General features: G+C 38.4%; 1 protein-coding gene across 1 annotated transcript; it reads left to right on the top strand.

Moving 5' to 3' along the window:
- Window positions 1-4377: 4377 nt before the first annotated feature.
- Window positions 4378-15292, top strand: LOC125327112 (photoreceptor outer segment membrane glycoprotein 2). Its single transcript, XM_048306153.1, has 4 exons — window positions 4378-4558; window positions 7708-8376; window positions 12219-12465; window positions 13895-15292. The coding sequence occupies exons 2-4, from the start codon at window positions 7796-7798 to the stop codon at window positions 14159-14161; spliced, it is 1095 nt and encodes a 364-aa protein (XP_048162110.1). The 5' UTR covers window positions 4378-4558; window positions 7708-7795; the 3' UTR covers window positions 14162-15292.
- Window positions 15293-16004: the final 712 nt, after the last annotated feature.

Here is a 16004-nt window from a genome sequence, read left to right as displayed (position 1 = left end):
ACTCCTAGAATTGAAAAATTGTTGAAAATTGTAACTAAAATTCATATATAAATGGAGGTGGAAACAATGCTTTCACTGAAGAGTAGAAAGGCAAACACATTTGATACGTTCACATTTCTGGCAAAAGTCAAGTAGCAAAGGAAGTATCAGCCAAAGATGAGAAAGCTCCTACCTAGTTTTGTAGATGTTTAAACAGGTATCTAGTTAATAGCAAATGAAAAGTCGCAGACCTTGAGACATTTAGTTCAACTCTTTTTCCAGGGATGGACCAACTGTCCTCCTACAACACTCCTGGACAGTGTTTGTCAACCTGTTCCAAAAGTACTTTGTTGGAAAATAAGGAGTTTATTATGGGCTATTTTGCTATTCTCACTAAAATAATTATTTCACCCATTATTCTCCTCATATCCTATCACCAAAGGAATTTATTCCTTTCCTCTGTGCAACTACCTATAAAATTATTTGAAAGCTGTTTTCACCTCTCACCATCAGTCTTCTCTACACTAAAGCATCTGAGTTCCTTCAGTCTTTTTTCACAAATCATGATTTCTCAACACTGTCAACAAGCATGAAGTCACCAGTCAAGGGACAGATGGATCTTGGAAAAGCTCTAAGAGCACTGTGTCTGTCTTCTGGCTTTTGTCTACTTGACAGCTTCAGAAACTCCCTTGAGTTTATTCTTTTTTCTTTCTTATTAACTGTCTTTTCTTTCCAAAAGGATCTCTAATTCCCTATAAGATGTCCTGAGTAATATTGTTCAGTTTACATGATGTCTAGAGAAAAATAGCATCAACATCAGGTTTATAGTAAGCTGAGAATAGGTACTGATTAGTTTAGGAGGTCTCTTCAAGGAGAAATGTGACAGCGTATGTCTGACTACTTTGCTAGGGGAGGAAGGGTCAGTTGATAGTGTAGCACACCAAAGTATTGATGCTATGAGATGTGGAATTAAAAAAGGAAAATTTTACTTCATTATGTAAAGAGAATTCTGTTGCCAGGCCTCATAATAGGTGTGTAATTCCATTCTGTAAAAGGCTTCTTGATACCTGGCTTGTGAGGATAAGATCCATAGTCAATAAGGTACAAAAGTGAAAAGCAAGATTGCTGCATGGTCTAATTATGATTAAGGTGGTAAAAATGGATTCTAGTCTTCAGAAAGAAGTTACAGCCAAGATGAAAGTTTTAGGTTACCAACCAATTTAAAATACATGTTCACTTCCAGCTGTGCTATAGACTGCTGGTCTGATTTTAAGGTGAATACACTATTTCTTGTGCCTTAGTTTTCCATTTGTAGTGACTCACCATGAGTCATGAGTGGATGACTCAGAGACTGTGGACAGTACAGCTCCTATGGATTGAAATCAGAGCCAGCCTGGCAGGTACTTCCATGGATTTTCCTGCAATACACAGGACCCTGAATGACAAGCTGTATATGTGCAGTGCAGTTCATGTAGGTCTGCTATAATTTCCTTTTTGCCTGAGACTGATTTCAGCATCCATATTGTTATAACCTTTACACATCTGAAAAATGTAGTACTTCTTTTTCTGATGTGTTTAATCTGTGATGTTCTTCAGGCAATTAGATGAGCTACAGTTATAGTATTCATATTTTTCATGGAACATAGTACAGTGGGTCTTCTGGTACAACTGTAGTACAGTGTAGAGCTGTAGTTGTAAAAAAATATAACTGACTTAGTTTTCAATAAGCTTTGTGTCATTTTAATGTACAAACTCTGTCCTTTTAAATTATTGCATATTGCCATTACTCCATGCCTTTGTGTTTTGACATTCCCTCTGCCAACTCTGCAATTCCATAAGACTTTCAGATGTTATGACTTAACTTAGGTATCTTTATCTGCTAAAACAACCATAATCATCTAAATACCACTATATTTCCTCCCTAAAAGTTAAAAAATGTAATTGAGAAATGAATGTTCTTCAAAGACCCAGTTGCTTCTATTTGCTTAATAACTTAGGTCTCTCAGTATCTACCATGTGGTTCACAATTTTACAAAAGCCAAAAAAAGCAGATGGTTGCTCATGCCCTCTCCCCATTACAACATATCAGTGAGAATATCTTCCTGAATATGGACTTGCCCCAGATCAGAAGGAAAAGTTGTACAGTACTTGCTTCCATCAGATTCACCAAGTGTTTCCAGTTTCAGTCCAGTACTCAAAAATCTTGGATCATTAGTTGTCATTTACATTAAATACAAGGTGAAATGAAAAGCCATCCAAATATAAAAATAAAACATTAATTTTTGGAAACTAGATGTAAAATTAAACTTTGCATCATCCCAACTAGTTATTTCATTACACTGATTCATAACACATCTGTCCTTGCCTGTGGACTTATATATGAATGGTACTAAATAGATAAGTAATTAGGCAAACACTTTAAATTTACCTTAAATTTAGAGGCTAAATTTACCTCTTTCGGATCCAAAACAATAGCACAGCAATCTCCACTGTTAGCAGGAAAATGTATGACCTCTTTCTATACCGCTGGGTGATAGATGCAATTCCCCATGTGCAACCACTCCTGCAAGTTACAAAATGCTACTCCATGGTCGTGATGTCCAGGTTTCCCAAAGGTCTGCAAGAAAAGTGCATCATGGTTAATTACAGACTGCTATAACACAGAACTAATTTCTGAATAATTCAACTTTTGATACTACATTTGCAGCTGAAGCCATTTCCAAAAATGAGATGGAACAAAAAATACAGCACTGACCTCTAATTGCATTAAGATTGGATTTAAGTAATTTCTTACAATGAGGCATTCTTGAGCTTCCATTAGCTGTGAGAATGACCTCTAATCTCTCTAATTTTAAAAAAAAAACAAAAAGCTTCTTGCGCTGTACTGTAGAAAAAGCCTTCCTACAGCAGCACTGCCATCTCCTGCTCGCTTGCTTCCATGCATGTGAGTACGAGGTTTGTGTTGGAAAGCTGCCACGGGGAAGGTGCAGTTTTCTGCTACTAGGTAACTGAGGCAGTAACACTTTCTAATACTCAGGGATAGCACGTTTGGAGTTCTGCAGATGGGGAGAGTTTTCACAAGTGGTCTTTAAGCATAGAAAAGGACTTCAGCCATTTGTCCAGGATTTCTGATATATCACATCCCAGCCAGAACAAAATGTGTACATTTGTGTACTTGTGCTGTAGCCAAGGAATACATTATACCTGTTGAATATGCTTCTGTAGAGTTGATCTGTACACAAATAGATGTTTGAACAGATCTAACATATTCCCTGTGGTCTGCACCACTGCTGCAAGTCCAAAGCATGAACGACTCATGTGCACAGGATTAATTCAGTGCAGTTGGGGTGTATTTGATCATATGCAAGCATTTGTGTGGTCCATATGCAGTAGGTCCAACAGGTCCCAGATGTATCACATATGCTCTGAATCACTAGGACACCGGCGAGATAGAGCCAGTGTACTGCCAGAATACAGAGTTAAAATCACATTCATATCAGGGTTTATTGCTCATCGTAAGTTTGGAGAGGACAGTTTACACTTCTGAGCATTTTAATACACATTTACAATGCCTGGTGCAGGGTCCCTTGCAGTCAGTCATGTGCCCACTGAACTCTCTGCTGTGCCAAGGTGTTACAGGTACAGACGCTATTGCTCAAACCTGCTCCTGCTTAGGGATTTAGTTCTGGTACCAACATCACTTCTAACTTGACCAAGCATTGCTGCAGAGTCAGTGTTGCCACCACTGTTTCCATTTCAAACCAGCCATGTCTGGCCCACAAATTGCTACATGCTAGGCTCAGAAATGCCAAGGACATGATACTTTTGCTTCTGGCTTGGAAGAGAGCTAGATAAGAGACTAGGACAGAGGTTTCTACTAGATTGTTCTTCAATCTGGAAAGCTTCCCAAACCAGAACCTACCGTGAATCATGCAGGATGATTCAATTGCTCTTGGTTACTTGAATTCTTTTCTTGGACAGTCACATTCAATACACAGAGAACAGAAAATTCTATCCAAAGCAAAAAAAAACCGGAGTGATGGGTAAGGAACATAATAGTGGATATAAATGATAGTTGCGTAAGATAGATTTTCCCTTCCCACAGAATCACAAAGTTTCATTATTCTCATTCTTCTCTCCTTTGGAGGCATATTTATTGTTAAGTACAAATTAAGAGATATTGAAGACATTAGCAGGCACTGAAAAACAGTCTCTGTTGCTTACTAGCCCAAATCTCCAGCAGGGTAAAAAGGTAGAAGAAAGTCATATAAACCATTTTGTTGGTGAGATCTCAGTTCACACTCTAAGTGGCCTGTTTTGCAGGCTTTAATCTGGTGGCATAAGACCCTTGAAATAAATCTCTTAGCTACGATTAGAGATGAAAGAGAGATTAGCACAGGCAGGAGAGTTGAAGTGGTTTTCGCCATCTCCACTGGTGAGTCAGTGTCAAGACAGAGCCACGACAGAGACATCGAGAAATCAGTATTTCAGTCATCCTCAAAATGTCCAATTCACATATTGTCTCCCTTGTATTCAGCAAGTTACCAGTTTCAAGACCCTGTTCAGTCCTCTGAAGCAGGTTAGTGGTTTTTTTACAATATCACAAATAGCAATGTGTGTTTAGCTAAAATGGCACATTTTAGCAAAATCAGTAAGATAAGATGTGGTTTGTTTATGACTAAATTGCCAAATTTCTTTGAACAATTCGTATCTAATATGTAAATGTTATAAATAAATAGCTGTGCCATGCCTTGTTCAATGTAGTCAGGAGAATTTGATAGCAAAGGACCATCTAGGTGACATCTTGAAAGCAGTGTATGGTGATGGAAGCTGTGTTTAAAGTTAGGTAAGTTTGCATTAGACAAGGAAAGCTTGAGAACAGTATTGGTATTATGGGAGAGATTTCCACATTTATTTGGCTTCTTTTGTTGAAAGAAGTATTTCTCCCTTTATAGAATAAAATCCAGTTTACTCTCCCATAGCCAGGGAAAATATGTCTGTGTGAATAAGATTCATAACTCTGGAGTGGCTCACGTGAAAAGCATCCTAAGAACTTTGACAGAGGTGTTATTTCCACTGAAGTGCTGGGAGCAATTGTGGCTTTACAGTAGCCTGCTGCCAAACACAACTTGGAGAAGAACAGACTAACACTTACAGCTCATAACTGCACTTCTGTTCTTTCAGCTGGAAAAACTTTCTCCATGGGGCTCAAAAAATTATACTATGCAGCTGTGTGTGTGTGTGTGTTGCAATACATCTCATGCTAATAAATGTATTCAATACTTTATTAAACAGGGAAAGAATAATGTTATGGTGTATTTACAAAATTCATTATTATGTGAAGAGAGTCTTCTTATCTGAAATAAATTCAGTAAACTGTTAGCATAGGTGAAAATAATCTTAAATATCCATGTAGAAGGTAGGAACAAGGAACAGAACAGATAACTTGTTCTTCTGCCCCAGACTCAATGCATTCAAGGTTTCATGAGAAGCACAGTGTCTCCAAAGATCAATCCCAAGCATATCAGTGACAGCCAGGGTCAGTCAACAAGTGGTTATTGAACTACAACAACCAGTCATTCCATCCCTTTCCTCTGGCACTAGGAAATCACAGAGCTTATGCTGCTGGAGGGCTGTGGTGCAGGTAGCACTGTTAGATAAATGTCAATATTCCATGAAATCTGATCTTACAACAACACTAAAACTTCACAAAGGAAGCTGAAAATACCTCATGAGAATTTCTGGAGACAAGTAATTACTAGGAGAACTTTTCTTTCAGAGAAATTTTTTACTTTTTTTTAACTTCAGGCACCTGAAAATTGGGATTGAGCTATATCAGAATACCTATATGAGATTGAATGTATCCCTGCTTATGGAACTCAGCTTGAAATTTCTTTATGGTTAGAATATGAGAGTCTCAAATCTACATCTTCCAAAATCAACAATGCCTCTGGAGTAGATTAATTTTACATAGAGTAGAACTGTTTACAACTTTTGTCCAAATGTTAAAACAAAGTGTGTTTAGCAAGTAGGGTGTTTTCAGTGACACTGTAACTGAATGTGTGCTGAACAATTTAGAGACATTGTTCAAACATGTACATGTGTTTCACAGAAACAAGCAGTGAGTGATGAATTCATATTTGCCTACCATTGAACATGAACTGTGTATCAGCAATCAGGAGATTTCACAACAGATTGTCTCTGTTGTGAGCTCTGAGACCTGAGAATCAGGGGCAAATAAATCTATTAGCAGCCATCATTTACAGCTATTTAAGGTCAAGTCACGAACTGCTTAACTGGTGAAGCAATCAAAGATACTATCTCCAGGCTTAGCAGGCAGGCTGTCAGCTGAATTCATAGGGAGGCTTAATTCTGTACCAGCAGAGCATGATCTCTTCAAATGAGGTTTGAACAATACTGGAGAAGAATAGTGTGAAGCAAGTGTTGTAATTTTATAAATGACTATTCTCTGGACATCTCTGTAAGGTGTCTATCATCTATATGATTATCACAATATGATCACAGTCAATATTCAGCCACAATTGATAACCAGCCTTAATCATTAAAATTAGGACCCTGTTTTTAAACTCAGAAAGCTGCTGGCCTCCACACCTTTGGAGACAGACTGGTAAAGAAAAATATTGCACATTTTGCACACTATTCTCTGTATTGTACAAAAGAACCCACAGAGCTGAATAGCTTTGAGGGGGATTAGTTTTCTCTGTAAATGCAGGAGAAAATAAATGCAACTTGAATTAATTAGATCTCACAGGCCTTAAAATCATAATGCATCAAGATATTTAACCATATCCTAACGTGAATCACACAACCTATTCCTTGCCTGTACAAATAGAATTGATTCCTTCAGATGTAAACACATGAAGACACTGGGATTCCATTACCTTTTTAAACTGCACTCTGCAACAATCTGCTTACCCAATGTTAAGCTTCACTGCAGCTGGGGATCCTTTAGCAGGTCAGTGTAACCCTACTTCTGTCCAGCTTGTCTGTCTGCAGGTGTTCTTCATGCTGTTTCAGCTGATACAAGTTTTATTTAGTAATACCATCCACTGACTTAGAAAATTATTATGCCGTTTATACATGTCTATTTCCCGAGACTTACAGAATTACACTTTACTGTTTATAAATGCCATTGTCTTAGTGGAATAAAATGACTAAAATTATATAACACAGAGTTGTATAGTATAAAATCACTCTGATGAGAGTTGCTAAATTAGGAACAAGACAAGCAAGATTTCTGGAGAGGAAAGAAAAAAAAGAAGGCTGTATATATGTATGCTTGTTTTATTTAATCAACTTTTGAACACAAACCTGACCATAACACAGGAATCTAAGAATAATAAATACCTATGATTGTCAAAAACCAGGCAACAAGTAGAAGGGAAAGACATTGGGAGTCGTCTGAAGGGAAAGACAGCAGACCACATTTTGGATATCAGAAGGTCTGCATAGAAAATTGGTCTTGACAAAACTTCATAGGAATCCAGAGTCACTGTTTGTACAATTTACTTATTTTTAAGCAAATTGTTCTAGTTGGTCCTTAGAATTTTTAAGTGATTCACAATGTTATGAAATTTAAGCAATAAATTTCATTGGGGCACTCGCTTGGCAGGACTCAGAGTGCGTGAGGCTGTACAGGAAGTTCTTTTGTAGGCTCTATAAATACCTGGTCAAACAGACAGTAATCTCTCTCTCTCTCTCCTTCAGATTTCTACTGCGTGCCTTGGATCCATGCTCCTAATCAGCTTACAAGCTTCTCTTGACCTGTGCTTCTTTTCCTAATGCGCATCTGACTATGGCTGTCCTCAAAGTCAAATTCACCAAAACCAAGAGGGATAAATTGGCTCAGGTCTTATGGATCCTCAACTGGGTTTCTGTAGTGAGTGGGATCATTCTCTTCAGTCTTGGCCTCTTTCTGAAAATAGAGATCAAGAAGCGCAATGAAGTGATGGCAAAAGGGGACATTAACTCTGTCCCCAACATGCTGATCTCTGTAGGGGTCATAGCATGTATCATCAACTTTCTGGGTGGCAAAATCTGCTACGACTGCTCAGATGCAAACAAGTTCTCTCGATGGAAACTAGTCATGCTGCCATACATTGTATGTACCTTCTGTTTTACCTTCTGCATCCTGGTGGGTGCTCTTATGTGCTATACCATGAGGAATGAGCTGGAAGAGTCTCTCTATCTGGGACTGAGGGATGCCATTAAGTTCTATAAAGACACAGACATACCTGGACGATGTTTCTTAAAGAAAACAGTGGATTTGTTACAAATTGGATTCCGTTGCTGTGGAAACAATGGCTTTAGAGACTGGTTTGAAATTCAGTGGGTATCTCCTCGTTATCTGAATTTGGCTTCCAAGGAGGTTCTGGAGTAAGTATTTATCAGTCATAACAAAAAATTCTAGGAGAAAAACTCTTTTGAGATGGAAAGCCCTTTTTTCTGGACCTTTGTATCTTAATTTTAAAAATATTGAATGACCAGGTTACTCACAAAATATGCTAAATACATGCACAATCAAAAGCTACCTTTTTCTAAGCCTTTAGGGATGCTAAGCAAAGCTAAGATGTATCTCCTTTTTCAGCATGGTGAATTAGCTACCCCAAAATTTTAATTTCAGTTATAGTGAGCTGATAACTGTAAGAAAAAAAGGATTGTACTAGCAATACATTGCACAGTCAATTCTAAGCACTGGAAGACCCTTCTTCAAGGTATTAGACTTTGCAATCCCAGGTTCAAATCTGTATGTTCACATGTGAGAAACCGCCAAACACCATGTAAACTGCATAAAACAGCAGAAATCCCCCTTTCTTTTTGGTGGTGGTGCTTCACATGATGTAGCAACTATGAAATTACACGCTCAAAAAGAAGAGTGGTAATACTTACAGACAAGGTAAAAATTAAAAACTTTCAAAAGTAGACAATCCAGTCTGTAATAATTCTTCTAAAGCTGAAAAAGGTCTTCACTGACAAGAGAGTAGTAGCTTTGTATTCCTAGGAAAGACAAATGCAAAGAGCTTGACTGGCATTTGTCAAATGCTGTGTTTTTGATCTAAAAAAATCAGTGACAATAAAGCCAGGGGAAGGGAGGCTAAAGACCTTAATTTTACAGAATTCGCAACTTGAAACTGCCATCATAGCAAAGCGTATATAGAGAGCTACAAATACCAGAAGGCAGGACCTAGGAGAATACAAACAAGAGGGCATCAGCATACAGAAGATACCTGTCTGTGGAAATAAAGCTATACAAGCATTCTCAAGAGAGAAGTTAGAAAGTGCCACACGGAACAGTGTGGTCCAGAGCTGTTTTAAATCTTGGTTCTATGCTGAAAAGTGACATGACAACAAAGATGATCCCCAGGAATTTAAGCTTAGTGTGAAGTCAAAAGTAAAATATACTGCCTTTTATTTCTGTGAGACAGGCAGAAACAGTAATGTTTTACCCAGGGTCTTAATTAAGTCCTCTTTTCTTCTGCAGAGTCCCCTGTGCTCTGCCATTATTGTGAGAATACACTGTCAGTTAACCTTTGCCCCATTCAGGCAGAAGGTGACAGTGAAATGTGTGTGAGGAAAGTAATTTCTGAATTTCTTTTGCTGTGGATGGATTGGTTAGTTTCATCTTGATTGCCAGAATCCAAGGCAGTACTGTATAACCAAATTATACCATGACTTCCAAAAATATGACAGTGAAACATTTGATATGAAATCATTGGAAGAAAAGCCCAGCCAGTAATGTTCTGAAAGATGGAAAAGGAATCAAATCTTTCTTGGTTTCAGCTTTTACTGTATATCATTTAGTAGTTTGTAGATCAAGAGGCAAAGCAGGTGAGATCTGACATACCGTGAACTCAGATGTAACCTTTGCAAAACTGAACTTTTCACCTTCCTGCACAACCCTCTTCCCTCCCCTCTCTTCTACAGCTCTATTGCCAACACCACAATGTGACAAGGCATGGAAACGGTCAGTGGGATTGGTAGGAACATGAGGCAGGTTACAGCAGTACAATCCTACCATTGCTTCAGCTGGGTAAAAATCATCTTTGCCCAAAAGTAAATTTTGGCTTTACAATACCGTAAAAACAACTTTGGATTGCAACAGCAAATAGCAGTGAATGTCTTGCTCCACAAGGTCTTTTACTGAGGTCCTCCCTTCTAACAGTACCAACATGCTATTAAGTACCAAGATACAAATTAAATAATTTTAAAATTTGCCACTAGCAGAGGAAACACAGTGGCAGGAGGACATAACCTATGTCTGGAAACTGCTACTGTTGGCAGTAGAAAGAGAATTCCTCTTTATAACGTCAGGAAGAAAAAAAGTATTTAAACTGATGCTTGGGATCAAAAGAAAAGCTTAAGACCCAGTTTAAGAGATTGTATTTCAACCATCTTAGATGCTGTACTATATTGGGGTTATTAAATGTATACCATACCCTGAAATATTGAGGGCATTTTGCCAGCCCAGGTAAATATCTTCCCTTTCACAATGTGCCAGTCTTCCTCTCCTCTGCAAGCTTTTTTTTCTCCTACCACATTGTAGCCTTCTAGTTTGTGCCTCTCTGGCTCCCTTCCCTTCCAGTGCCTGGTTCTGCCTATGCCCATAGCACGGCTCACACACTTCAGTCTACTTTCAGTGGATTATTTGGACTCTTTTGCATTGATTCCATTCTGTTGCCATCACCAGGGACATGATGGCCACAAAATGAAGAGCTAGACTTGAAAACAGAGAGGAATTCATGCCTATCCCGCTCCTAAGTGGGAAATGGCAGATGAACTTCCTGGCTTACTTAGAAAGATCATCGAGGAAGATGTTTTTGAGAGAATTTTAAATAAACAAAACACACTACAACCCAAATTAAAAGGAGAAAAAAAAAAAGAGAAGGGGGCAAGGGGGAAGAAGAGGGGAAAAAAAAAAAAAAAGGAGGTTGTTTTTACTAGGCTCACAGCAATAAAATAAAAGCAATTATTCTGCCATCACAGCACTGACACAAATACTGAGCTTCCTAGCAGCTTATGTTTCATTTGAAGGTTAGATTTAGTCCCAAATTCCAGAACAAGACTGGACTGGATTTCCTTCCCTCTAATTTAGATCAGCTGCAGTGGAACAGAAAATTATTAGTTTGCAAACATTATTTGCAAAAATTATTGCAAATTTATCTGCAAACATTAATAAATTAATAAGTTTTGGAAAGTATTAATCTTGGCAATTGGTGAAAGCTGGATATCTAAGTGAAAATTTTCTTTTATGTATTCTGACCCCTTTACAAAGGGTAAAGGGCCTTGGACTTGATAAACCAGGGCATGGTTCTCACCCATGAGGCTGTCTCAGGAAATCAGCCTTTTGCAGTGAGCATGAAAATAGATGCATGCTTAGCGGCTGCTTCCCCAAGGGGTGACAGTGGCTCTCAACAGCTTAGATACTCTCCAGTTTCTGGAAAATCTCTTTCTCTGAAGCAAATGGATGTCAAGGATTCATTTAACTTCCAGAAAATCTTGATTAATTTGAGACTGTGTTCTCATCCCATCCTATGATTTTTTTTCTTATTCCTCTTTATCTTTCTTCTTTCCCCACTTGTTTTCCTTCTGATCTTATAGAGGAGGGAAAGGAATAATTTTTAGCAATAAATACATTTTTTAAAGTTACAGAAAGTAAAGTTACAAGAAGTAGAAACCCCTTTGTGAACTGGACTCAAAACATGTGCTGAGCCAGCTCTTGCAACAGGTGCAGTGATGAAAGGCCAGCAGACAATCACCAGTAGTTCCTGTGGCATGCAAAGTCATTCTTGCATTAGGATGTCTCTCATGGAATGATTGTATTGAAAAATCAATCCCAAAGTAGTGAAACACAGGATTTCCAGGGACACAACTTCCATTAGAATTCCACCAAGATAAACAAGTTCAAAAATTGCCTTTAGTATTTTTAGCACAAAGATACCTAAAAAGGCAACATCTCCATGAACACTGAACTCACACGTCTTGTGGCACAGAACCAAGAACCACATGAGGTACTGTGCTATACCACACTTCAATACAGCAAATCCAATATGCCATTTTTTTGCAGTAAGCAACTTTTCCTGTTGAAAGTATACCCTCATTTTCCTTTTGTTATGTTGGAAAGGCACACATTGCAGCACAGTTATTTCCTTTTCTAAAATCACAGGCACTGCCTGCTGCTGACACCACATTTGTAATGCCCAAACTTTGTCCTGTTGCAGCCGCCTGAAGAGCAACGTTGATGGGAAGTTCTTGGTGGATGGAGTCCCCTTCAGCTGCTGCAACCCCAGCTCCCCACGGCCCTGCATCCAGTACCAGCTGACAAACAACAGTGCTCACTACAACTACGATTTCCTGACAGAGGAGCTCAATATCTGGATGAAGGGCTGCAGAGAGGCCCTGCTGGATTACTACACCGGTATCATGAGATCCATTGGCATTGCAGCATTGCTTATTTGGTTGTTTGAGGTGAGTCTCACAAAAACAGTCTCTATCAGATTAATCAGTCTTCTGTCTCTCTAGGATGGGAAACGATGACGGCGTAACATATGAGAAGTGCCTCAGCATCCAGTACAAAGTCCACGAGCACTTCAGGAGTGTTGCAGGGTTTCCCTTAGTAAAGACAACTTTCCCAAAGTCCACAGAGCAGAAGTAAATCTTGTTGAGGATGAGAACTATCAGAAACCATATATATAATTCTGTATATTTATAGAGCTTTTTCAATAGAATATAGCATATTCCCCTCATGCATTTATGGGATCAGATACAGGGTGATACATGCAGTGATACAACTGCAAGGAAATCTGGTGAGAAGGTCTGAGTGTTGTTTTAAGTCAGTTTTAACAAAAATATGAGCAGGTCTTTGGCTCAATGCATTAATTTTGTTTATAGTTAAAATTGAGCATTTTATTAATATCTCAAAGCCCCCTTTTTACATTACATAGTTTCACCATATAGACAGTATGTGCAATCATGGCATATTATCCTTTTAGAAGTAGATTAGGCTGCTGGTTATGCAAACAAAATAAGCGCATCACAGGCAAGCTATACACCTGCAAAGCTGCAGTCTTCCTGCTGACGTCTTAAAGAAAGTTCTCTGGATGTTGTCATCTCAAAGTAAAGCACCCCCCAATGGCACGGGCTCCAATACAGTTTTCTTACCTTTTTAATTTGTTTTGGTTTTCTTACTATTGCTCTATTGCATAAATATTAGTGCTGTAATTAAAGTAGTTCACAACAGTCCTCAGGCAGTGCTAGGTGGTGTGGTGGTGCCAGAAATAAAAGGGCTCTGAAACCATGTGAAAAGCTGCGAGCCAGCTCTCTGTGCTCCCTTAAATATTGACAGGCTGATCTTGATTCCAACAGAACTATGAAAGTGAGGCTTTTTCCTAAACTTAGACTTGAGCCTCTGCTATAGGCCATCCTTCTTAACTTTCATTCCTTGGCATGTAGGACACCTATGGCTTACTTAGGAATGATTAAACCTCCTTGGAGGAAATATTGTTTTAATCGAGGTCAGTAGAAAAAAAATCCACTGACTACAATTTTTTCTTTCCCAGTGACTGATGGTTCCATTAATTGATCATCCATTCTACATCAATTAGTTGTAGTCTCCGAGGCTGCAAGGTTCCCGAGTCATTCTAGGTATTTATGTACTAATAACATGCAAGGGAGATTGTTACCTGAAGAATGAAGAGAGAATCAATCCATCTCTCCCTGCTATCTTTCTTTCTAAAAAAATGTAATTAATTGGAAGAATGGTTAGATACATTGCTAGGATAAAGAGTGTCTGCTTTACTCAGTTATGAAGCCTGTAAATACACAAGTCAGAAAACTGACTTAGTGACAGGACTGAGGTTGCAATTTCAACTGTTTAACCATTAACTGTTTCTTACAGCTCTCTGTACTTATTGGTGTCCGGTACCTACAAACAGCCATGAAGAATGTCCTTCTGCTAGGAGATCTGGAGGGTGAATCAGATGGTTGGTTACTAGAAAATAGTTTTGTGGAAACTGCCAAATACAACATTAACATCATTAAGAACCTCGGCAAAGCCAACCAGATCTCCACTGTCTCAAGCATGAACGACCCCAACATTGACGTTCAAAACACAGACTGTGGCAAAACCAATATTACAACAAAATCTATCCCTGCAGCTAGATAGGCAAATCTTCCAAGAAATGACATCACAAGTGTAGCTTTGCTCTATTACAGTCCTACAGTCACCAGATTTTATCTGGTGGGAGAAAAAAAAAGGTAGAAAAACTAGTAAAACTATTGAACAAACCACAGACTGGTGATAGCTCCAAAAATGCTAATACTTCTTTGGATGGATGTATTTTTACTTGTGAATTCCCTGATTCTCAACACTGCACAAAACTTAGGAATTTCTCCTGCTTTCTCTCCTTTACATACAGACTTCTATCATGGTCTGAATACACCAGAAAGATCATTATGCACAAGCATGTATTTCAGACAGGATGGGTCTACACATACTAACATACAGATTCAGTTGAATAGGTACCAAAGAAGTTTTCATTACTGTCATTACACCTACAAAAGTCCCAGGAGCAGGGAAATTCCAAAAGAAATTATTACACTGGAAAAAAAAGATTCTTTACAAAAAAGAAAAAAACTGAAATGAAGACTCTATTGGTCCAAGCTAGGAAAGGGGAAATTTAAACAAAAGTATACATGTATTACAGCCTACAAGAACCCACCAGGTACGTGAAATTCAGGTGAAGGCAATAAAAGTTACCATAAACTTTTTCACTTATTTTTCCCAAAATGTCTGAAGCATCTTTTCATTTTCACCCCTCCAATAGTTTAGAGAAAGCTAGTTGCCCCACTTCCCTGAAAGTCAAAGGGTGATGCTGAAAGGAGTTCTCTGCCTAAGAAAACAAAATGCTAGCTTGTGCAGGGATATTTAAACTTCCAAGTAGCATGTGATAGCACAAGTTTAAAACCAAGTAGGTACTTTCTATAAAACAACTACTGACGATCCTAGATGCTTGAAAGCTCCTCGTTTCAAAAGAACTTACCACACTGATCCAGGGGTGGGAAGGTAAGGGTTTATTTGAAATCAGTGAAGGCAGACTGACTGACAGCTCTCCCATTACGCCCCTAGTACAACGCTCAGGAGCTTTGTCGATCCATGGAGTGAAAGCCTTCAATGCCCAAAACACCTGTAGTTACAGGATGCCCTATGACTGTAATTGATCATTAATAGTAAGCAGGAAAGAAGTACCAATACAAAACAGAGGTGAAAAGACCAAATAAAATACTTTACTTGTTACTGCTGTGAGTGCATTCTTTGCAGATAATCAAGTAAAAGAAATTTTATCACTGAAATATTTGAAACAGAACCATTCCTACTTTTGAAGCTGTGCAGAGTAACAGTAAAAATTTCTTTACCTCAATACTGTTGTATTCTATAACACTAGAAAAAGCAAAAAATATACTATAAGGATATACCGTAAATAAATTGTGCAGTGTAATATCTGTAGTGTAATTCAAGCAGGCTATGTGCATGACCATAATTTCAACTGGAATTCCTTCACTGCCTAACATGTTAGGCCTACACTTAAGTATGTTAAAAACCTTGCAAGGAACTAGATTTGTAAGCTGAGACTTCCTTCTACAAGCACTATTAACTCTTCCCTTTGCACTCCACTTACCTGCATGCCTATTTTTTGTCTTCATTGCAATCACTTTGCCCAGTGGGGGATTAAAACTTAACTGGTGAGTAATTCCTCCAGCCATTTCTGAGAGCCAGAAGTACTTACCCAGCAGCTCTATAGTTAGCTGATACAGACTGGAAAAGAATGAATACAGAAAGTTGAAGTCCCTTGAGAGATCAAGGAGAAAGACAGTCATGTGTTGCAAACTACTCAGATTTTGCAACAGTATATGTTTTTTCTTTAAATGCAGTGTATATTTTTTCAGATGAGTATGCAAAGTGCCACATGTGTCAGTCAATAGCAGTCACTTCCTCAACCCAATTTTAT

This window comes from Corvus hawaiiensis, chromosome 6, assembly GCF_020740725.1.
Source record: "Corvus hawaiiensis isolate bCorHaw1 chromosome 6, bCorHaw1.pri.cur, whole genome shotgun sequence".
In the NCBI taxonomy this organism is placed as follows: Eukaryota; Metazoa; Chordata; class Aves; order Passeriformes; family Corvidae; genus Corvus; species Corvus hawaiiensis.
This window is presented reverse-complemented; position numbering and strand designations above follow the sequence as displayed.